A 22,577-nucleotide genomic window follows, 5' to 3' on the forward strand; every position below is an offset into this window, starting at 1 on the left:
ATACCCGCAGGGACCCCGTGAGGCTCTAACTCCCGCCAAGCAGCCAAGCAGCTGCTTTGGGGAGCAGATTTTCGGGAAAAGACGTCTTCCTTGGTTATCTGCTCTGCACAAGTGGAAATTCTCCCCAGTTCTGCTCGTAGGGCGAGCGGGCCCCGAGCGACACCCCCGCGCTCCCGCACCACATGGGCGCTCCCGGATGAAGCCCCACCCCCCTGGTTCCACGTGGTCAGCTGCGCAGCTCCCCCGCTCTCGGCGGCTCGGTCTGAGGGGGGCACAGGTCCCGGCATGGCGGGGACCCCGTCCGGCGGTAAGTGGCATCAGGGCGGGCTGGCGGGGTGCAAAGAGTTGGCTGAATGGAGGAGAAAGGGCCCCCGGGGGCGTTCGGACGGAAAAACGGACTTTCCCAGAGACAGGACCTGCGGAGAGAGTATCTCCCGCGAGGAAGGAACTTCGGGCTTAGGGAGGGTATGGGGTGGGGGAAACTACCGGTGGAGGGAAGGGCGCCGCCAGGAATTGGCTCGGTGGAGATTGGGGTGCCCCTGGGGAACAGGCAGGAGAGAAGAGGCCGGGTGAGGGGATTGAGGCGCTCAGGAGGCTGGACCAATGGGCCGATGGGCGTCCTAGAGGATTGGATCCGCGGGGCAGTGTCAGCAGGCTCCCGTTTCCTCTCCTGCAGGTGCTGCTCTATTCTCCTGTCCCCCCACCTTTACCGCGACGTCCCCAGCTTCAGAGCCCACTCGTTTTTCTTTGGAGGTGTTAAGGGATCCAGATACGGAACTGTGGCTTATCCAGGCTCCTGTAAACTTCGCCCCAGACTGGTGAGTGGTCCAGGCCACCTCCTGGGAATACGCCCCCACCCCAGTGGCTGAACTTGGGTGGAGTTTAGAGGGGCTTTCCTCGGGCATTCAGGGCGCCTGGGTAGCTCAGTTGGTTAAGCGTCTGATTTTGGCTCAGGTCATAATCTCAGGGTCCTGGGATCAAGCCCGGCATCTGGCTCCCCGCTCAGCGGGAGTTGGCTTCTCCGCCTCCCTCTGCCCCTCTCCCATGCTGGTGCTCCCTCTCTCTCAAATGGATGAATAAACCTTTTTAAAAAAAATGCTGTTTCTCAGCTCCTTTCCTCCCTTTCACCAGAAAAATCTGATGAAGCTTCTGCCTTCTCCTTTCTCCTTTCAGCCTCAATGGGCGGCTAGTGCCTCTCTCGGGCTCCCGGATTGTGAAGGGCAAGTTGGCGGGCAAGCGGCACCGCTACCGGGTCCTCAGAAGCAGCGGCCCCCAGGCTGGAGAAGCAATCCTGCTGGCTCCCTCAGGGGAAGCGGGAGGTGGACTCACCTGTGCCCCAGCCCCCCAGGGCAGCCTAAGGATCTTTGACGGTCCCCAAGAATCCCCCTCCGGGACCCTGCTGCAGCCCATCCCAACAAGCCCCCCACCACAGATCCCCCCTGGCCTGAGGCCTCGGTTCTGTGCCTTTGGAGGCAGCCTTCCGGTAACAGGGCCTGGGTCAGTCTTGGAACTGAGGTCACCAGCCTCAAGGAAGAGGAAGAAGAAGAGGCATATACCAGAGGCCTCAGTTCCCCAGGAGGCAGTGAATGGGCTTGGGGCCCTGGAGGTGGACACAGCTTTGGGGTCTCCAGAGGTGGATGTGGGGAAGAAGAAAAAAAAACAGGAGCTAAAACAGCTAGAGGTGATGGAGCCCGTAGCAGCAGAATCCATGGCTGAGATGTCGGAGCCCGTGGGGGCACCATTTCTGTCCACCACCAAGAAGAAGAAAAAGAAGCCCAAAGGGGCAGAAATGGTCGAACCAGAAGAGCAGACACTGGCGCCTGAAGAAAAGCCGGCGGAGCTGGAACTCACAATTAAAAGGGAGCCTCTGGAAGAGACAGTTTTCCCTCCCTCCAGGAAGAGGAAGAGGCAGAAGGGGACAGAAGGGAGGGAGCCAGGGGAAGGGATGCCGGCCGAGTCTCCACTGCAGCTGGAGCCACAGGAGGAAGCCAACCTGGTGCCATCCTCCAAGAAGAAGAAAAAAGAAAAGGGGTACAAAGTAATGATGGAGCCAGGGACCGAGGCGATAGAGCTGGAGATGGGCCCTCTGGAGTTCCCAGGGGAGGTAATGGAGCCTGAACTACCACACGAAGTTGAGCCTCAGGCTGAGGCAGCTCTGGTGTCCACCAAAAAGAGGAGGAAGAAAGAGAAATGGCAAAACGCGGCGGGGGAGCCGGGGGCAGAGGTGGTGGAGCCTTGGGTGGAGCCTGAGCCACCAGGGGACCTTGAGCCGCAGGCATCCACCAAGAAGAAGAAGAAGAAAGAAAGGGGCCACAAAGCAACGGAGCCAAGGGCCGAGACCAGTGACCCACAGGGGGAGGTGTCGGAGCTGCAGCTGCCAGAGGAGGGGGAGCCTGAGGCCAGGGCAGATCCAGTGCCCACCAAGAAGAGGAAGAAGCGGGGCCAGGGGACTGGGATGCCAGAGACAACATCCCAGGAGATGCTCGAGCCGCCGCTGAGTCTGGAGTCGGGGGAGGAGGTGGCTCCCGCAGGATGGGAGAAGAAGCGGAAGAAGCTACAGCAGGATCCCGTGTAGTCTCTTCCAGGGAAACTGAGGGCTGCAGTTAAGAAAAGCTGGAGGTGACTGCCTGGGCCAGCAGAGAGCAAGTGCAGAGGACTCCCCCATCCCCGCTCCCGGTGACTGCCCCAGCACACCAGCAGCAGCCTGAGCCAGGAAAACGGCTTTATTGTTACACCGAGGGCCTCCTTCACAGGGCCTCCTTCACAGCGGCGGTCATCGGGGCACTTTCAAGAAGGGCTCGTGTAAGACATCAAACAGCCTCCGGGCCTGGGTGAGAGCAAGAAAGAAAGGAGGGGCGGGTCATTAAATGAGCCATTTGTTTGCTACATCCGCAGTGGGCTTTGCTTCTTTCCCTCTCAGCCAGATGGGGCTCTGGGGGCCAGGAGAGAAAGAGCCGGATCTTGAATCTGTCCCAGGCTTGCTATATGAGTTTGGGCTGGTCCCCACCCTCTCTGGGCCTCGGTCTTCCCCAGCTGTAGGAGAAACCCTGTGGGCCTTCCAAAACCTTGTTAAGAGCTTTGGGATCTGAGGTCCCACTTATTTGGAGCTCCCTCCTGCCCCTGCCCCTCAAGCCGATTTCCACAGCTCTTACCTTCTGGGGTCCCAGGCCTGGGCACAAAGCCAGATCTTCCCGCGATGCGGCCATGAGCTGTTCCAGAGACTGAGGAAGGTGGGAGTGAAGGGTCAGAGATGGGGAGCACGAGACTACCCTGCCCCAGCTGATCAGGGGTCTAAGAGATCCCTGGAAGGAGGTGAGGTCCTGTGGGAGGGCAGGGGAGGCAGGAAGGATGGGGAGAAGGGGGCAGTGAGGTGGAAGGAAACAGGTGTGTGTGGGGTGGGGGTTCCTTGAAAAGGCAAGGGGGTCAAAATGCCATTGGGATAAGGGAATCATGCCTTACCCCAAAAGTAGTCAGAAGGGTCTGGCTGTCTGTTTTATTGACTGACTTCACTGTGGTCAGGCATTCAGTCACCTGGAAGGGGAGAAGGCGGAGATGCATCATGAGAGAAATGACTGCGACTGAGCCCGCAGGGCAGCACTGGGTCACCACTGTGTCCCCAGACTGCCTGCGTGCAGGAGATGCTCAGTAAATGGCCTTTTTCTTTGATTAAAAGTTCATCTTAGCGGGGCGCCTGGGTGGCTCAAGTCAGTTAAGCGTCTGCCTTCAGCTCAGGCCATGATCCCAGGGTCCTGGGATCGAGCCCCACATCGCAGAGCCTGCTTCTCCCTCTGCCTCTGCTCCTCCCCCCGCTGTGCTCTCTCTCTCAAATAAATAAAATCTTAAAAAAAAAAACTTAAAAGATTTAAAAATAAAAAATGTAAGTTCATCTCAGAGTGGTCCCCAACTAGGTCAGAGGGTGTCAGGCACATGATGAGAAGATAAATGCCATTTCTCCTGAGTTGTTCTACCCAAGGGAAGACCACAGGCTCTGAGTTCAAAACCAGGGCCCACTGCTTACTTCCTGTGAGGCCTGGGCATGGGAACTGACCCCTCTGGGCCTCTTTTCAGGCTAGTGGGGGCCCCTCATAGTACCCACCTCAAGGGTGGTGGTGGATGTCCACCATTACTCAGTCGTTGGAACCCAGATTAAACACTTCGTTCAGCCAATACTCCCTGAGCACCCACTGAGTGCTGCGTGATGCTGGGGACACAGCAGAGACCAAGCCAGGCCTGGCCCGGCCCTCCTGGGGCTCCCAGTCCAGTGTGGGAGATAGATCAGCTCCTGACGGTGGTGACCCACATGGGCAGGGCTGGCGGGGGACCCCAGCAGGGGCACTAGACCTGGGAGGGCTTCCTGGAGAAGGAGGCATCAGAGCTGAGATGTGAAAGATGGGATTAGGTGGGTAGTCAGGCAGAGGGAACAAAAAGGCACAAGCTTAGAGGAGTGAGCCAGGTCTGGCAGAGGTGACAGAATGTGAGGCCAGGGGCGGATGGGGCTGCTGGGCAGAATAGGCAGGGCCTTGTAGAGTGTTGTGAGAAGGCCAGGCTTTCCCTGAAGGCACTGGGGAGCCATGGGAGGGTTTTGAGCTGGGGAGGGCAGAATGAAGTTTATGCTTAGGAAGACCCCTCTGGCTGCCGTGCGAGTGAGAAAGGAGAGAGGGAGCTGAGGGTGGGATGGGGAGGAGAGGTTGGATTCAAGCCCCAGGAAGGAGCTGGGGGAGGCCCAGGCAGGGAGGTGCGGCGCCCTCACCCGGGAGATGAAGTCCTGCTCCAGCTTCTCCATCAGGAGGTCCGCCGGCTTCTGCTCATAGGCCTTGTAGGTCTCCAGGTACCGCCCGGCCTCCTCAGGGCTGGGGTGAGAACATTCGGGTCAGCCAAGGGGAGGGGGGGCATGTTTTAGATTCAGTTTATTATGCCGTTAACTCTAATATAGAGAAAAAAAATAAACTTCGCTCCTCTAAATGTCCCCTGGTGATAGCCCACGCCAGGCACACCTTTGCTGGCTAAGGGGCAGAGCTTGAGAGTCTAACCCGTTGGCTTTAGGTTCCCCCTTCCCACCTGAGTGACCCCGGGGCCAGTGATTTTCTCTCTCTGGGCCTCAGTCTCCTCATCTGTAGAGTGGAGCGGATGGTAGAACTGGCTCCAAGCGCTCAGAATGGTGCTGGGGGCTCAGAGACCTGTTTAAGAAATATGAGCTATTCTGGAAGGGAAGTGGGTATGTGGAGTTTGAGAGGGAGAAAAAAACCAGAAACACTTATTCTTTTCCCAACCCCAGGGGACAAATTTAGGAGGCATTCAGTTCCCACTGTCGGTTTTTAATCTAGCACGCCTTCAAGAGAAAGGCTGCGGGCGAGCAGGCAGGCGAGCTGACTGCTGAATCTTATTATAGAGGCTAACATGACCTGGTAATCGCCATTCATTTTCACATCAGGCATGGGTTCCTCTTACATGTAACGGACTGCTTCAAAGGTAGGTGACATAACCAAATCTTAAAAAGGCTCTATGTGTGCGGAAGAAAGTAACTCAAGTTTATTGGCACTGGGAAGAAGCTGGCCTTTTTTGTTTGGGGAACTTGGGAAAAGTGAGTTGAGTCGAAGTAAGTAAAGGATTCAGGGTTGAGGCATCTTGGCCTTCAGATCCTAGCTAATAAGCAATGTTTTTTTGATTAAGCGACGGTTCATATTCTTGAAAGAAACATTCATTTTTCTAATTCTATTTTTTTTCCTTGTTAAATGGGCATTGCGGCTTTTCACTGCAGCAGGATTATTGTTATGGTTCTTAATAATTTGTTCAGGACCCTCAGGTTAGCACGCTGTGTCCGGTTCTAGAATTTGCTTTCATTTTTGCACTCTGCAATATAAGCAGGATGTTTTTCCATGTCAGCAGAAGGAGCTCGACCTCTTTTATTTAACGGTTGCAAAACATTCCATGATTTAGATGTAAAGACATAGGAAACATTCCCTCTTGGGGGGGCCTAGCTGCATGCCAGGTGCTGCTCTAACTCATTATGCTCAGAACCTTCCAGAACCGAGAGCTCCTATAAGGCACTTATTATTTTCAAACCATTATACAGAGGGGGAAGCAGACCAGCGGGGTGGAGTCACTTGCCCAAAATTACACAGCTGGCTAGGAGAAACAGCACCCTTAACTTTACATGACGCTACTTCCCACAAAACAGTAATGTTTACACTTGGTTTCGTTTTAATATACAACTAAAACGGGGGCGCTCGGCTGACTCCATCGGTAGAGTATGCAACTCTTGATCTCTAGGGGTCGTGAGTTCAAGGTCGTGACGCGGCCTGGCTGCCTGATGGAATATTACACAGCTGGGAAAGAATGTGCATCCAGACAATGGGATATTATTCAGCAGTAAGAAGTGAGCTACCAAATCATGAGAAGGCATGGAGGAACCTTAGAAGCATATTGTTAAATGAGAGAAGCCAATCTGAAAAGGCTTCTGTGAGGTAAGAGGAAACTTCTACGGTTTCTACCCCTGGTTCCCAGCACAGAGCTTGAGACCCTTGTACATTCCTCAGTGAAAAGAGCAGTAGGAGCATCTTTGTTCTATATTTTTTAAAGATTTTATTTATTTGAGAGAGAGAATGACTAGGGTAGGGGCGGAGGGAGAAGCAGACCCCCCGCTGAGCAGGGAGCCCAATGCAGGTCTCAATCCCAGGACCACAGGATCACGACCTGAGCTGAAGGCAGACACTTAACCGACTGAGCCACCCAGGCGCCCCCATATCTGTTCTATTGAGATGACTTTGGGTGGGCTCCTGGATGGGAGCTGGATGGGGGCTGGTCACCAGAACCGATCAGAAGCTTGGGATTTTCAGCCCCACCCATGTAGGGGCTGGAAATGGACTAACAGTTCACTGTGCCATAAAATCCCAATACCAGGGGGTTCAGAGCTTCCAGATGGGCAAACATGTCAACACGGGGAGGGTCACGCGCCCCAATTCCACAGGGACAGAAGCTCCTGTGCTCAGGACCCTTCCGTACATCTCATCCTATGTTTCTCACCATCTTGCTGTTGATTCTTACCTTTTAACAAATTCCTTACTAAACCAATAAATGTGTTTCCCTGAGTTCTGTGAGCTGCCCTACAAACCGAACCCGAGGCGGGGGGGTGGGGGTGGGGGTCCCTGGAAGCGGGCTGGTCAGAAGTACAAGCTGGGCTTGTGACAGGTGCCTGAAGTCGGGGGCGGTCTTGGACTGAGCCCTTCACCTAAGGGATCTGATGCCATCTCCAGGCAGATGGCGTCAGAACTGTGTTAAACCATAGGACACCTGGCGGGTGTTGCAGAGAACGGCTGGGCGTGGGGAAAAAGCTTTGACACATCTGGTGGCCAGAAGTGAAGTGTTTTGTACGAGGAGTAAAAGCAACACAGGAAAAAGACCCACATTAGGGAAGAACGGGGTTTTTTTTTTCCTACACACAAGGACAATACTCGTATTCTATACTATATATGTGTATATTCCAACTATATGATATCCCGAAAAAGTCAAAACTATGGAGACTAAAAGGATGAAGGGTTTGGGGGTGGGAGGGATGAACGAGTAGAGTACAGGGGAGTCTTTAGGGCAGTGCAACTATTCTGTATGGTACAGTAATTATGGACACATACCGACCCACAAAATGGACAACACAGAGCGTGAACCCTGATGTAAGCTATGGGCTTTGGTTAATATATCAATACTGGATGGGGCGCCTGGGTGGCTCAGTTGGTTGAGCGTCTGCCTTTGGTTCAGGTCATGATCCCAGGGTCCTGGGATCGAGTCCCGCATCTGGCTCCCTGCTCGGCAGAGTACCTGCTTTTCCCTCTCCCTCTGCTGTTCCCCTGCTCTCTCTTAAATAAATAAAATCTTTAAAAGTAAAAATATATATATATGTGTGTGTGTGTGTGTGTGTGTGTGTGTGTGTGTGTGTGTATATATATATATATCAATATTGGCTAAAGAGTTGTAACAAATGTACCACACGAATTCATACGAGATATAAATAATAGGAGAAAACACATTCAGGGGGAGAGAGTCTGTGTGGCAACTCTCTGCACTTCCTGATGACTCTCTATAAACTGAAACCTGCTCTAAAAAATTAATATTTTTAGGGGTGCCTGGGTGGCTCAGTCGGTTAAGAGTCTGCCTTCTGCTCGGTCGTGATCTCAGGGTCCTGGGATCGAGTCCCGCATTGGGCGCCCTGCTCTGCGGGGAGCCTGCTTCTCCCTCTCTCTCCCTCTCAAATAAATAAATAAAATCTTTTAAAAAATTAGTATTTTTTAAAATGTGAACACTATATTGGGATACTACACAGCCATAAAAAAAGAAGGTGGCTGTTCTCCATACTGAGAGAGAAAAAACCTCCGGGGTCGGGGCGGGGGGCGCCTGGGTGGCTCAGTCGGTTAAGTGTCTGCCTTCGGCTCAGGTCATGATCCCAGGGTCCTGGGATCGAGCCCCACATCGGGGCTTCTCCCTCTCCCTCTGCCTGCCGCTCCCCCCTGCTTGTGCTCGCTCTCTCTTTCTTTAGCAAATAAAATCTTAAAAAAAAAAGGCAAAGAAAAGACTTCCAGGTGATGACACGACAATGCAAGGCACAGAACAGCAAACACATACATACATGCCGTGTGTATATACCATATACACGTATGTATATATGTGTGCACACAGACAAACCGCTTTCGTATAGCTTCTGATTTTAGAACTACATGAATATGCCATTTTTTAAAAAACATTTTATTTATTTATTTGAGAGAGAATGAGAGACAGCATGAGAGGGAAGAGGGTCAGAGGGAGAAGCAGACTCCCTGCTGAGCAGAGAGACCGATGCGGGACTCGATCCGGGACTCCAGGATCATGACCTGAGCGGAAGGCAGTCGCTTAACCAACTGAGCCACCCAGGCGCCCATGAATACGCCATTTATTTAACAAAAGAAAGTCTAACCAGTCTATATTCAGAAGAAAGCCAGAAGCAGAGAGAGTAAATCGCCCCTTCCTATCACTGCCGACTCTTCATACCCTCCCCAGAGATCAACGCTGTCCAGGGCCTGGAGCCTTTGTAGCTCTTTCTAGTTTATCCACATACGTGTCTGTTCAGAAACACAGCTCCCTTTCCTCCCTTCTGTCTATAAATAAAAATATGGTGCTGTTTGGTTCTGCAACTCTGGTCCCCACCCTCTGATGTGGAGTGATGGCCCACGTCATCGTGAATGGACATCTGCACACGCAGGCAGGGCTAATCCCGGTGCGGGAATGTCAGCGTTGAAGAGTGGTGTCTATTTTGTGTAAATAGCCAATCAAATCTCCCACCAACCAAATGCGCAGGTGCCCATTTCATGCTATCCATCTGAGACGTTTTCACCAAATTTACGGGAGAAAGACAGCACCTCATTTTTTAAAATTTACTTTTTTCGGGCACCTGGGTGGCTCAGTCGGTTAAGTGTCTACCTTCAGCTCAGGTCATGATCCCAGGGTCCTGGGATCAAGCCCCGCATCGGCCTCCCTGCTCCGCGGGGAGTCTGCTTCTCCCTCTGCCTCTGCCCCTCCCCACTACTCATGCTCTCTCTCTCTCTCTCAAATAAATAAAATCTTAAAAAAATAGAATAAAATAAAATTTACTTTTTTCTTGATAAACCATAAGGTTGATATTTTTTTCATGTGTTTTGGCAACCTGAATTAGACTCTTATTTAGGCTCTTATTAACCTGTGGGAATTTCTTTACATAGATAAATATATAATAAATAGGTTTAAATATGTGCATATAAGTATTTAAATATATTAACACTGTATAAATATAACATGTACATATATAAATTAGAAATGTTAAGTCTTTATTTTATATATATATATATGCACAGCAAGTACTTTTTCATAATTTGTCACTTGTCTTTTAACTTTATTTACAGTATCTTTTACTACCCAGAAGTTTTCAAGTTTTAATATTCTCAAATCAGGGCGCCTGGGTGGCTCAGTTGGTTGGGCGACTGCCTTTGGCTCAGATCATGATCCTGGAGTCCCGGGATCGAGTCCCGCATCGGGCTCCCTGCTCAGCGGGGAGCCTGCTTCTCCCTCTGACCCTCTCCCCTCTCATGCTGTTTCTCTCTCTCTCTCTCACAAATAAATAAATAAAATCTTAAAAAAAAAAAAATATTCTCAAATCAGCCAACCTTTTCCTTTATGGCTTCGGGGTTCTGGGTCTTGCTTTAGAAGAATTTTCCTACCCCAAGATTATAAAAAATATTCTCCTGTAAGATTTCTTCTAACACCTTTTTTTTTAATGTCTATAATTTGTCAGGATTTAATTTTTTTTTTATGGTGTGAGGAAGGGATATCTTTTTTCCAATTAGAAATTAGCCAATCTAAATAGTCTTTAGAAACCTAGATGTGGAATTAATTATTCAGACAGACTTTATGTCTAACTCATCAGTGCCTAGTATTGTCCTGGCAATTTGATTTATATCACCTGCCTTTGTAACCACAGCCCTATAAGATATTAAGACCCTATTTTAAAGGGTCTTAATGAAGATGAAGAAATTGAGGCCCAGAGGGAGGCAGTGCCTGGATCAGGCTCATATGGGGAGTTCATGGCAGAAGAAGGAAAGGTCTAGGGGGGCAGAGCAAGTTGAATGACTCTCGGGATAGAGCCTGACCTGAGCGGGGAGCCTCAGTCTCACCTCCACGCAAGGACCAGGGTGCAGTCAGCCAGGATGCACATCTTGGCCAGCTCCTTGAGGGCCTGCTGAGGATCTTTCTGGATGGAAAAGAAAATCAGAATGAGAAATCTGGTAGAAAGCAAGGAATTATAGTCTTGAAAACACAGTAGGTTAGGATGCCAAGAACCTTCCACTTGACTGACACTTCCTAAGCTCTGACTGGGTGCCCACCTGTGCTGGGCAATGCCGGGACCCCGCAGTAACCAAGACAGGCCAGGCTCTGCCTGCTGGGGCTCACAGTCTGATGAGGTAGATAAAACTGTCCCCGTACAGTGATGAGCCAGAGTGACCAGGACTGGGATGGGAGAGCAGGAGCATCCGACCTGCCTAGGGGATCAGGGAGAGCTTCCTGGAGGAAAGGACATTTGAGCTGAGACCTGAAGGAGGATGAGGAGGAGTGAAGGAGGCAAAGGAGAGCAAAAACAGAATTCCAGGCATAGGGAACAACTTGTCCAAAGAATGGGAGGGGAAAGAGAGCTTGAGGAATTGTGATTCACACAGTACGTGATGGAGAATGTAAAAGGGTGACCACACGGAAGCTCAGAAATGACCCCAGAGAATGGGGCAGGGGGGCGTTCGCACAAGGCCTCATGGGCCACGGAGGGCACTAGGGAGCCACGGGGGGATCTGGACAGCAGATCTGTGCTTTAGGATGGTGTAAGGAGGGAGGGGTTGAGGCTGGAGGCCAGGAGACAAGGGAAGAGGCTGGAGTCAGGGCCCAGGCGGGCTGGGCGGGGTGGACAGAGAGGATGACACAGATTCAAGACACGTTTAGGTGGCAGAAGGCTGGGCTCGGCGGAAGTGGCGTGGGGAAGGAGGAGATGGACGATTTTACCCTCCTACCCCCTGGGCCAACACAGGGTGTCAATCTCAGATGTGCGAAGTGGTTCCTCACTGAGGTTTCAACTTGGCATCTTCCCTCATGATTCAACAGTCCACTTGGCTGCTGTGAGGCCCCCTCCTCCCTCAGACCCATTTCACAGATGGGGTCAACAAGGCCAGTGGGGAAATGACCACTGCTTACCACATCCACCTGGATGAGCAGGACCCGCAACGTGAAGCTCTTCCCCAGACTCTGCAGCCGCTCGTGGATGTAGTCTGGGTGGAGGTTGTGGTAGCGGAGGCTGGGGGGGGCAGGGGAGAGGGAGGGATTGGGAGGTCTCGGTCTCCCCGAGACCCCAGGGGCCCTTCTTCACTCTCCCTGGAAGGCAGAGGGCATGGGCAACACAGGGATCTGAGGCTCAGGGAAGTAAAGTGACTTGCCCCAGGTCACCCAGCAAGGCAGGCGCACGGTGGGATTGGCAGCAAGGGCTGCTGGCTCTGGTTCCCTGGGGGGATGGACCCCAGGTTCTTCACAGAGGCAGGGAAGAGACTTGGGCTTTGGGTAGAGGACAGGAGACCAGGGCTTAGAGAGCGGCGACTGGGGGACACTGTGCAGCTAGTCTTGGGAGGCAGGCCCATCCCAGGGACTCTGCTTTGGCCTCAAAGGGCACTGGCAGGGAGGGGGTGGGGAGGCTTCTCCACCCAGCGAACTAGGGGCAGGACATCTCTGCCCAGCAGCCGCCAGCCCTCCTACCTTGCAGGGAAGACAGCAACCTAGAAGTTTCACTTCCCCCCTCTAGCTCTGTCTGGAGAGGGGCCCCGGGGAGTAGAGAGGGAATGTGCTTCACAGGGGTAGAGATTAGAGAAATCCTGGCTCTCATTGATGAGGCCTGGATGTCTGGGACATGAGTGACCCGACCCCCAACTTGCTCAGACCCAGGAGCCCAGGCCCCCAACTCCCTCCTCCCTCAGACCCAGGAGTCCAGGCCCCCAGCCCCCTCCTCCCTCAGACCCAGGGGTCCAGGCCCCCGGCCCCCTCCTCCCTCAGACCCAGGAGCCCAGACCCCCAGCCCCTCCTCCCTCAGACTCAGAAGTCCAGGCCCCCAGCCCCTCCTCCCTCAGGCCCAGGAGTCTAGGCCCCCAGCCCCCTCCTCCCTCAGACCCAGGAGTCCAGGGACCCAGCCCCCTCCTCCCTCAGGCCCAGGAGTCCAGGCCCCCAGCCCCCTCCTCCCTGAGACCCAGGAGTCCAGGGACCCAGCCCCCTCCTCCCTCAGACCCAGAGTCTGGGCCTGCAGCTCTTCTTGCTCTGGGCACCTCCAGGCAAACACCTCTTCCTCCCACACAAAGTCCCACCGAGGCCTAGAGCCGACAGGGCCACACCCAAAGTTCTCCCACTGAATGGTCCAAAACACGGGGGCACACCCTCCCAGGCCTCCCAGGTCTCTGGAAGGTGCGGCAGCCCCTCAGAGCTCACCTGAGGAATAGGGCACAGGTGCTCTGGCCCAGCACGTAGTCGGGAAGGACGTCACCAAACTCCCAGGGCACGTTACGCACAAACTTCAGCACGGGGTTGCCCCTCTGGGGACGGAGGAAGGACCAAAGCCATTAACCAGGATGGGCCTGGGATCACTGCCAGCCCAGGGCCCCCTCCCCACCTGCTCCTTGCCTGAGCCTGTCCCCCTCCTCTCCAGAGCCTACCTCCTCAGCCTGAAATGTCCTTGGTGCTCTGGCTCCGACCTAGGCCCTTCCCCCCAGCCCTGGACCTTAACTAAAGGATCTCCGAATCTCTCCAGCTCAGCCCTCTCCCCTAGCCCCACGTGTGTGTCCTGGGGTTGCGGGACACTTCCTCCAGGATGTCTGCCTCATTGCATCCCAAGTGCCTTCAGCATCAGCCCTTACACCTGCCCCTCCTACTGGCCCCACTCTGGGGACAGCCCCACCATCCAGAGACCAGAGCCTGGTGGTGGACATGTCCCTCTCCTCCTCCTTCTCCACGTGGGATGGCTACCTGAGACAAGATCCTATTTTCATTTTTAAAGGATTCCTTTGGGACGCCCGGGTGGCTCAGTCGGTTAAGCCGCCTGCCTTTGGCTCAGGTCATGATCTCAGGGTCCTGGGATCGAGCCCCGCGTCAGGCTCTCCGCTCAGCGGGGAGTCCGCTCCTCTCTCTACCCCTACTCCCAGCTCGTGCTCTCTTTCTCAAATAAATAAATAAAATATTCTTTAAAAAAGGAATCCTTTAAAAAAAAAAGTAATTCCTTGGACATGATCATATTGCTAAAACTGATCTGTCCAAATAGCATGGAAGTTTACTTTTTGTTAACAGGAGAGAGAAAATATTAAACATTTTGGAAGATACAATAAAATGAGACTGACTGTTAAAAAAAAAAAAAACCCCACTAGAATGGCCAAAATGGTCAAAAAGACAGACAAGGACAGGTGGTAAGGATCTGGGCAAACTGGAACCCCTGCCCACTGCTGGTGGGAACATAAAATGATGCCTCATTGGATAAAATGGTTTGGGAGTTCCTAAAAAAGCTCAACACAGAGTCACCCCATGACCTAGCCTGCATAAATACCCAAGAGAACTGAAAACCCACGTCTACCAAAAAATCCGAACTCAGATGTTCAGGGCAGCGTCATCAGAATAACCAACAAGTACAAACAGCCCGACGGACAGCCCATCAGCTGAGGGATGTGAACCCCGGCAGGGCGCCTCCATACACCGGGATGCTATTGGGCCCACAAAGGGAAGGAAGGAAGCCCGGACACGCGCTACCTCATGGAGGAACCTGAAAGCCTTATGCTGGGTGAAAGGAGCCAGACGTCAGCCGACAGACAGGTGATTTGTTTGCACTTTTTGGCTACTGGGACACAAGCTGTGGGGACCACTCGGGCACCAGATTTTGTATGGATGTATGTTGTCATTTCTCCTGAACATCTACCTAAGAAGTAGACTTGCTGGGTCATTCGGTAACTCTTATGTTTATTTATTTATTTTTTAAAGATTTTATTTTGCAGGGGGTGGCGAGGGCGTCTGGGTGGCTCAGTTGGTTAAGCATCCAACTTTTGGTTTCAGCTCAGGTAGTGATCTCAGGGTCATGGGATCGAGCCCTGCGTCAGGCTCCGTGCTCAGCGGGGAGTCTGCTGGAGGTTCTCTCTCTCCCTCTGCCCCACCCCAGCTTGCTCGCTCTCTGTCTCTCTCTCTCTCACAAATAAATGAAATCTTTAAAATAAGTTATATTTTTTAAAGTTAATTACACCTAACATGGGGCTCGAATCTACAACCCTGAGATCAAGAGTCACGCGCTCCACCAACTGAGCCAGCCAGGGGCCCCGGTAACTCTATGTTTAAGTGTTTGAGGAACTGCCAGACTGTGTTCCAAAGTGGCTGCACCATTGTGCATTCCCACCAGCAGCCTAGGAGGGTTCCAATTCCTCCACAGCCTCGAGACCCTTCTTTGGCCAATTGATGAGAGCCATCCTCATAGGGGTAAGCTGGTACCTCAGTGTGATCACAAGCAGACAAAACCTCATTTTAAGGGCACAGATGAGTTAAGGCACTTGCTCAAGATCACACAGCTGCTGCATGCCAGAGCAGGATTCGAACTCGGGCCTGCATTCAAGAAATCATCTTTGAATGAAAGAACAGACCCGGAGGACAGGAAATGTAGTCGCACCCCCAAAAAGAAGAGTCAGGGTGGTATAGACTAAACTTTTGTGTCCCTCCTAAAATTCACATGTGGAAATCCTAACCCCCAATGGGATGGTATTAGGAGGTGAGGAGAGGCAATTAGGTCATGAGGGTGGAGCCCCCGGGAATGGGACTAGCGCCCTCATAAAAGGGACCCCAGAGAGCTCCTTCACCCCTTCTGCCATCTGAGGACACAGTAAGACAGCAGTCTATGAACCAGGGTCCTTCCCGGACACTTTGTCTGCCGGCGCCTTGATCTTGGACTTCCCAGGCTCCGGAACCGTGAGAAATAAATGTTTGCTGTTTAAACTACCCAGTCTATGGTATATTTGTTCTAACAAAACAATAGGACATGGAGCAATCTCAACCCACACGCAGTACTTGAATGGATCAATGAAAGAGGGGCCCAGCCCCGAGCACAATGGCCAGAACTCAGGGGCGCCTCGGGGGCTCAGTCGCTAAGCGTCTGCCTTCGGCTCAGGTCAGGATCCCAGGGTCCTGGGATCGAGCCCCGCATCGGGCTCCCTGCTCCGCAGGAAGCCTGCTGCTCCCTCTCCCACTCCCCCTGCTTGTGTTCCCTCTCTCACTGTCTCTCTAGCTCTGTCAAACAAATAAATAAAATCTTAAAAAAAAAAAAAAAAAAAAGGCCAGAGCTCCGACTTCCTTCCACTGCCCACCAGAAGTCCGCCCCGTAACCCGTGTTTCCCACCAGAAACCTCAAAGCCCCACTTCTCCATCCCCTCCTCACCTGGCGGGGGCTCACAATGATGCTGCTGGATTTCGCCCCTGGTTTGGGGGCCTGATTGGGGGTCTCTCCTGCCAGGGGCTCTGGCCCCGTGGGGTGTGGAGCTCCAGCCCCTCCTGGAGGTCCCGAGATGGCATACTCGGCATACGTCTGAGGGGCTGCCTGAGGTGAGGCCTCCACGGTGGGCAGGCTCCAGGTGGATTTGAATAAGGGCTTGACCTGTGCAGGGGAGGGGAGTGTCAAAATCTAAACTGAGCCCCTTCTCCCCACTCCTCAGCCTCTGCACTGGTCCCGGCCACCACCTTCTCTCCCTTGGACCACTGCAGTCACCTCCTCACCAGCTCCCTGTCTACACCCCTACTGTCTGTTCACTGTCATTTCACATCCCTCTGCTCAGCGACCTTGGTGGCTCCCACCTCAGAGCAAAAGCTGAACGCATCACCAGAGCCCACAAGACTCTAGAAGATCCGTCCCTGCCCTCTTGCCTCAGGGACTTCCCACCTCTTTCCCTTTGCTTTCTCTAGTCCAGCCCCACTGGGGGCCTTGCTGCCCTCAAACTCCCTGGGCCTTTGCACTGGCTGTCCCCTCTGCCTCCAGATGTTGTCACATAGCTCACTCCCTCACCTCTTTCACACCACTGCCAAGAGGTCACCTCCTCAGAGAAGCAGTCCCTTGACCTAAGGTAGCACCTCTCCCCCATCACCCCCTCTATCTTTAGCCCACTTTGTTTTTCTTCCTAGCACATAGGGAGCAGCCAGTACTCAGCACCAGCCAATCGTTTTCCTGTGGGAATTCAATCTCAGTGTTGTCAGATCCTTCCATTTACCAAAAGATGTCAAAAGCACAGACCTTTTTTTTAATTGCAAAGCCTTCCAATTCTCAAATGTCAGCAATAAATTCATGCTTTGCAAACCAGGGTGCTGGCCACATAAAACAGATCCCCAGGCCACCCGCTGCTTGCCAGTTTGCAGCCCCTGCCTGGAGCCCTCTCTTGGATTCGCCATGACATTTTACAGATGGGAAACAGACTTGCGGAGAGCAAAGGTGTTTTCCCAAGGTGACCCAGGCCACATTTCCTAACCCACACGGGTGGTCACAGGACCCTTCCTGTCCCCCTTCCTCTCAATCCCCCCCAGCCCCCCCCCCAGTGTTCTCCCCATCTCCTCATCCTACCCCTGCAGGAGGGGCCTCATCTTCGCCCAGCGGTATGAAGAATTTCTTCCTCGTGGGTGGCCCGGAGGGCTGCCGCACTCCCTCTTCGTCCATCCCAAGGTTCTTCTGGGGCCTGAAAATGAAGACATGGCGGCGGGGGCGAGTGAGACACCAGCGCCTGCATTCCCATCCTCCCAGCAGGAACCCCCACTCCCAGCTATCCCGCCCCCAAAATCCCGGGGCTCCAAAGCATCAAGTTCCAAACACCCAGTGCCCCAAATTCTGTAAAGCCCCGCCCACACGGAGCCTCCACCTTCAGCTCGCCCCGCCCCTTACCGGTCCAGCTGTTTCGTTAGCCCCGCCCCTCAAGGGCCCCACTTTCTATTCGTCCCGCCCTCACTGTTTCCCGCCTTCCGTTTGCCCAGTCCAGCCTCTGTCCCCTCCGCCCCGCCCCCAGGGCTCGCACCCTGATACCCTCCCCTCGCTCCACCTCATCCATCTCTCAGACACTGCAACGACTGATTGGCTCCTGTGGCTGCCGGTCACCTCCCCCACCCCCCGCCCCTCTCGACCCAGCCCTGCTGTCGGAGTGCCGCGAGGACTCACCTCCTTGCCCCCGAGCCGCGAGTAAAAAAACCGGAGAGGGACCGAGGCGTCCCACCGCCGACGCGGCCAGCGCGTCCCCGGGCTCGCCCTACTTCCGGCCTCTCTAGCCCTCGATCCCGCCCTCACCGTTCCCCAGAGAGGTAGAGCTTCGAGAGGGGCGGTCACCGCGCAGCTCTCTATGGTCCTGGAGGACTGCGGAGGTCTGAGTTGGAGAGAGCCGTCGACCTAGCCGTCTGAACGTCCCTGGTTGCCGAGAAGTTCAATTTCGATGCCCTTATGAAGCACCTCCTTGTGCTCGGCCTCCGGACAGGATTCAGTGGGGAGGGAAAATGACGGAAGATCAAATTAGGTTCCTCCTCTCAGTCCAGACTTGGGTTCACATCCCAGCTCTGCCATTGACCTGGCCTCGGCTCCCACATTCATTCACTCTTTCATTCCACCCGTACCCCCCGAGCGCCTCCTCTGTTCCCGGCCGTGTGCCGGGCAGTGCTAGCGACTCAGCGGTGACCACTGACAACCATAGCTCCCTCCTGTCCTTCTGGAGTTTCCAGTCCAGTGGGAGAGACACACTCGAGTTCCCAAACAGTGACGACCCGCGGAGTGAGCAAGGCTGCGATGGGAGACCCCAGACGGCCGCCTGGGAGAGGGGAGGGGAGGGGAGCGGAGAGGAGGGGCCGACCAACCCAGCCCGAGGGTAGGGAAGGGCTTCCTGGAGGAAGGGACATCTGAGCAGAGACCTGGTTGATGAGTTAGAATTAGTCATTTCCTGAAAGAACAGTATCACACTGTTCTAACTTGCGGCTCTCTGGTTACTAAGGAGAGAGAACATCTTTTTGTGAGTTTATTGGTCTTATGTAGTTTGTCTTCTGTGGATTGCTTGCTCATATCCTTTGCCCATTTTTTTTAAATGGGGTTGTGTGCCTTTTTTTATTAGTCTTAATTTGTAGGAGTACTTTATGGATTGCGATTTTAATTCTTAGTTATGTATATTCTAAGTATTCTCTCCTAGTTTGTACTTTGTATTTTAACTATTTATTTATGTCACAAAGAATTCGTAGTGTTTATTCACACCTGTTTATCAGTCTGTTCGGTGCTGACTTTGGCTTTTGGTGTGTTGTTTAAGAGAACTGCCATACCCCCAAGGTCACAAATATATCCTGTAATTACTTTTTTTTTAAAGATTTTATTTATTTATTTATTTTTAGGGATTTATTTATTTATTTGACAGAGAGAGACAGAGTGAGAGAAAGAACACAAGCAGGGGGAGTGGGAGAGGGAGAAGCAGGCTTCCCGCTGAGCAGGGAGCCTGACGCTGGGCTGGATCCCAGGACCCTGGTATCACAACCGGAGCCGAAGGCAGACGCCTAACGACTGAGCCACCCAGGTGCCCCTGTAATTACTTGTAATACTTTCAGAGTCTCGATTTTGTTTCTGTCCTTAATCTATATTAAGACTTAATTTTTGAAAATGCACTACGGTAGGAATTTATGATGAATGCAGCCAATTGTACCATTTTTTTAAAAAATCAATCCCCAATTTTGATATTTCACCTTTATCATGAACCAAATTCCCATATATACACAGGTCTATTTCTGACATTTCTGTTAGGTTTTATTCATCTCTTTATCTGTTCCATCTGTTCCTGGCCTCCATGCTGTACTGTTTAATGATTTTTTTTAAAAGATTTTACTTATTTGAGAGAGAGCAGGAGAGAGAGAGAGAGAGAGAGAGTACATGAGAGGGGTAGGGTCAGAGGGAGAAGCAGACTCCCCGCCGAGCAGGGAGCCCGATGTGGGACTCAATCCCGGGACTGCAGGATCATGACCCGAGGCGAAGGCAGTCGCTTAACCAACTGAGCCACCCAGGCGCCCTAATGATTTTATTTTGATAATAAAATCATTTTATGATTCGTGATCCCATCAGGCAAGTCCCCCCTCTGTTCAGTTTCAGATCTGTCTTTACCGTTCTTACACCTTTTCTCTTCTAGATGGATTTTAGCAGCTGCTTTTCTACTTCCAGGAAGAATCCTATTGAGATTGAGATTGGAATTTCAATGAATTGATGGTTTAATTTTTTTAAAGATTTTATTTATTTATTTGAAAAGGAGAGAGAGCATGAGAGAGAGAGTACAAACGGGGAGTGGCTGGCAGAGGGAGAGGGAGGGGGAGAAGCAGACTCCTGGCTGAGCAGGGAGCCCAACACAGCGGGGGGGGGGGGGGGGGGGGAGGGCGCTTGATCCCAGGACCCTGGGATCATGACCTGAGCCAAAGGCAGACGCTTAACTGACCGAGCCACCCAGGCGCCCCAGTTGATGGGTTAATTAAAAGGCATCTTTTTCATATACCTGAATATATTGATTGTCTCCATCTCTCAATGATTCCAGCTTTTGTTAGGAGCCTACTATAAAAGTTTTTTATAAATAATTTTTATTTGTAAAATTGATTCATAAATACAGTTTTGTATTAGTCTCCTAGGAGAGCTGTAACAAAGTACCCAAAACAGGATGGCTTAAGTAACAGAAATGAATTGTCTCACCGTTCTGGAGGCTACAGGTCCAAAGTCAAGGCGTTGGCAGGGCTGTGTTCCCTCCGAATGCACAGGGAAGGATCTGTTCCAGGCCTCTCTCCTAGCTGCGGGTAGCCTCACGAGTTTCCTGGCTTGTAGATGGCCATCTTTTCTCTGTCCAGGGTCTTTTCTGTGTGTGTGTCTGTCTCTGTGTCTAAACTCCCCTGTTTTATAAAGACACCAGTCATATTGGATTAGGGCCCACGCTAATGACCTCATTTTAACTTGATTATCTCTATGTAAAGACCTTATTTCCAAATACGGTCACATTCTGAAGTACCAGGGGTTAGGACTCCAACGTATCTTTTTTGGAGGACAGGAGTCAATCCATAACAATTCTGTTACTTTTTATAACGTTCTTCCTTCTAGATTTATTTTACTACTTGCTAGAGTCCATTCACTTCTAATTCTTTCAGAGAGCATTCTGGATAGTCATGTTCTGAGTCTTGCTCATCTCAAAATACTTTCATTTCGTCCTCACAATTGGAATCTCCAATTCTGGGTTCCTAGTTATTTTTCTTGCAAAGTTAGAAGATATCAGTACTCTGTCTCCCTGGCTTCTGGGTCGCTGATAGGAAGCGTACCATTCCCCTGATTCTCCCTCCTACCTATGAAGGCTCATCACTGGGTGTAATTCCCCCCCAAGGTCATCTACTAGCAGTGTGACCTTGTGCCAGCAACTCAGCTTCTCTGTGTGTATCAGTTTGCTCATCTCAAAAATGGGGATGGGCGCCTGGTTGGCGCAGTCAGTAGAGCGAGCGACTTTTGATCTCCGGATTGTGAGTTTGAGCCCCACGTTGGAGGTAGCGATTACTTAAAAATAAACAAGATGGGGGGACGCCTGGGTGGATCAGTTGGTTAAGCGTCTGCCTTCAGCTCAGGTCATGGTCCCAGGGTCCTGGGATCGAGCCCCACATTGGGCTCCCTGCTTGGTGGGAAGCCTGCTTCTCCCTCTCCCACTCCCCCTGCTTGTGTTCCCTCTCTCGCTGTCTCTCTCTCTCTCTCTCTCTCTCTCTCTGTCAAATAAATAAATAAATAAATAAATAAACAAACAAACAAACAAATCTTTAAAATAAATAAATAAATAAGATGGGGATAACAATAGTGGATGGATTCCGAGGATGAGTTATGAGTAACGTGCCTAAAACTGTACTTGGCATACAGTAGGTGCTATATTTGAGTTTGTCATATAAATAAAATAGCCCTAACCAAGTCCTGGACAGCAGGGTCTGGAGCTGTTGTGGCCACTGCTGTATCACAGTGTACCTCCCCACCCCACCCCCACTTCCCACCCCCTCCTCCCTCCCCCCTCCCCACTCTCCCACTCCCCAGTCCCCACCCTCCACCCCCCAGCGCCTGGCAACCAGAAGGGGCTACCAAACCGTGGTATTGTGTGAATGAGCAGGGAAAAGAGGCCAAGCGCTCTAGCAAGAAACTACACTGCTGGGAGCCTCAGTTTTCCCATCTGTAACTGCTGAGGACTCAGTAAGACCACAGCGAACTATATTGAGATGGATGGTTCACCCATTCCTTGAATACCTACATATTGAGCACCTACTATGGGCCAGGCAGCGGAGACACAGCGGTGAACAAGTCGGCCCAGGTCCCTGCCCCGTGGAGCCGATGGTCTCACAGAGGAGACACACCGCGAGAAAGAAGCACACAAGTCAGAGAGTTTCAGGCGGCCACCCAGCTACGAAGAAGATAAAGCACGGTGCTGTGAAGCAGGTGATGCGGGAGGGGGGCTCACACTGTCACAGGATGAGAGCTCTATAAATAATAAAAATATTGCCACCAACTAGAGTCCCATCAAAATAGGTTGAGCACTTACTATGAGCTAAGGCCTCACAATAATCTTCCCCTTAGGTATCAATAGGTCATTTGACATATGAGGGGACTGAGGCCCCAGCCACACAGAGAAGGACCATGGAAATGTATCCCTGAAATCCAAGGGCAAGAGAGTGTATTCTAGAAGGAGGCCAACCTGGGCGGGACTTAGTTTCTCCCTTTGGGGAATGGAATTGCCAAACAAACCCGCAACTCGGGCCTTTTCCGCCAGGGGGCGATGGCGCCCCGCAAGAGGATTTGGGGTGTAGGGACGCGGGGAGCTGCTCCTCCAGAATCCTCCCCCGCCCCTGGACAAGACCCCGCGCAGGCGGCCGCTTCGCTAGTTCCGACTCGTTTCTTTGTGGCAGAAGGGCGACAAAGGCCCCGCCGCGTGCGGTTAATGTAACGCTGAGCCTGTTAGCATTAGTTCGCGTGCGGCGAAGTTGCCCTCGGTTCT

At 52.3% G+C, this 22,577-nt stretch overlaps 2 protein-coding genes across 2 annotated transcripts; one reads left to right on the forward strand and one right to left on the reverse strand.

Moving 5' to 3' along the window:
• The first annotated feature begins 226 nt into the window (after positions 1 to 226).
• Positions 227 to 2,888, forward strand: POLR1G (RNA polymerase I subunit G). Its single transcript, XM_028088116.1, has 3 exons — positions 227 to 307; positions 677 to 818; positions 1,174 to 2,888. Exons 1-3 carry the CDS (start codon positions 286 to 288, stop codon positions 2,573 to 2,575), a joined length of 1,566 nt encoding a protein of 521 aa, XP_027943917.1. The 5' UTR covers positions 227 to 285; the 3' UTR covers positions 2,576 to 2,888.
• ERCC1 (ERCC excision repair 1, endonuclease non-catalytic subunit) lies at positions 2,706 to 18,441 on the reverse strand. Its single transcript, XM_028088117.2, has 10 exons — positions 17,729 to 18,441; positions 17,144 to 17,255; positions 15,974 to 16,189; positions 13,006 to 13,109; positions 11,734 to 11,833; positions 10,671 to 10,747; positions 4,751 to 4,850; positions 3,460 to 3,531; positions 3,153 to 3,221; positions 2,706 to 2,827 (listed from the first exon to the last, which is right to left on the reverse strand). The coding sequence occupies exons 2-10, from the start codon at positions 17,234 to 17,236 to the stop codon at positions 2,774 to 2,776; spliced, it is 885 nt and encodes a 294-aa protein (XP_027943918.1). The 5' UTR covers positions 17,237 to 17,255; positions 17,729 to 18,441; the 3' UTR covers positions 2,706 to 2,773.
• Between the last annotated feature and the right edge of the window lie 4,136 nt (positions 18,442 to 22,577).

This window comes from Eumetopias jubatus, unplaced genomic scaffold (assembly GCF_037043125.1).
Source record: "Eumetopias jubatus isolate StellerSeaLion01/CBP00866 unplaced genomic scaffold, mEumJub1_p1.0 scaffold_10, whole genome shotgun sequence".
NCBI classification, from domain to species: domain Eukaryota; kingdom Metazoa; phylum Chordata; class Mammalia; order Carnivora; family Otariidae; genus Eumetopias; species Eumetopias jubatus.

Excerpts from the sequence above, each read along its gene's own strand:
- POLR1G (XM_028088116.1), top strand. The coding sequence starts at position 286 with ATGGCGGGGACCCCGTCCGGCG. Across the intron at positions 308-676 it reads GGCGGGGACCCCGTCCGGCG|GTGCTGCTCTATTCTCCTGT; the intron begins GTAAGTGGCATC and ends CCTCTCCTGCAG. Across the intron at positions 819-1,173 it reads GTAAACTTCGCCCCAGACTG|CCTCAATGGGCGGCTAGTGC; the intron begins GTGAGTGGTCCA and ends TTCTCCTTTCAG.
- ERCC1 (XM_028088117.2), bottom strand. The coding sequence starts at position 17,236 with ATGGACGAAGAGGGAGTGCGGCAGCCCTCCGGGCCACCCACGAGGAAG. Across the intron at positions 11,834-13,005 it reads ACCTGTGCCCTATTCCTCAG|CCTCCGCTACCACAACCTCC; the intron begins GTGAGCTCTGAG and ends TGCCCCCCCCAG. Across the intron at positions 3,532-4,750 it reads AGCAGGACTTCATCTCCCGG|GTGACTGAATGCCTGACCAC; the intron begins GTGAGGGCGCCG and ends CTCCCCTTCCAG.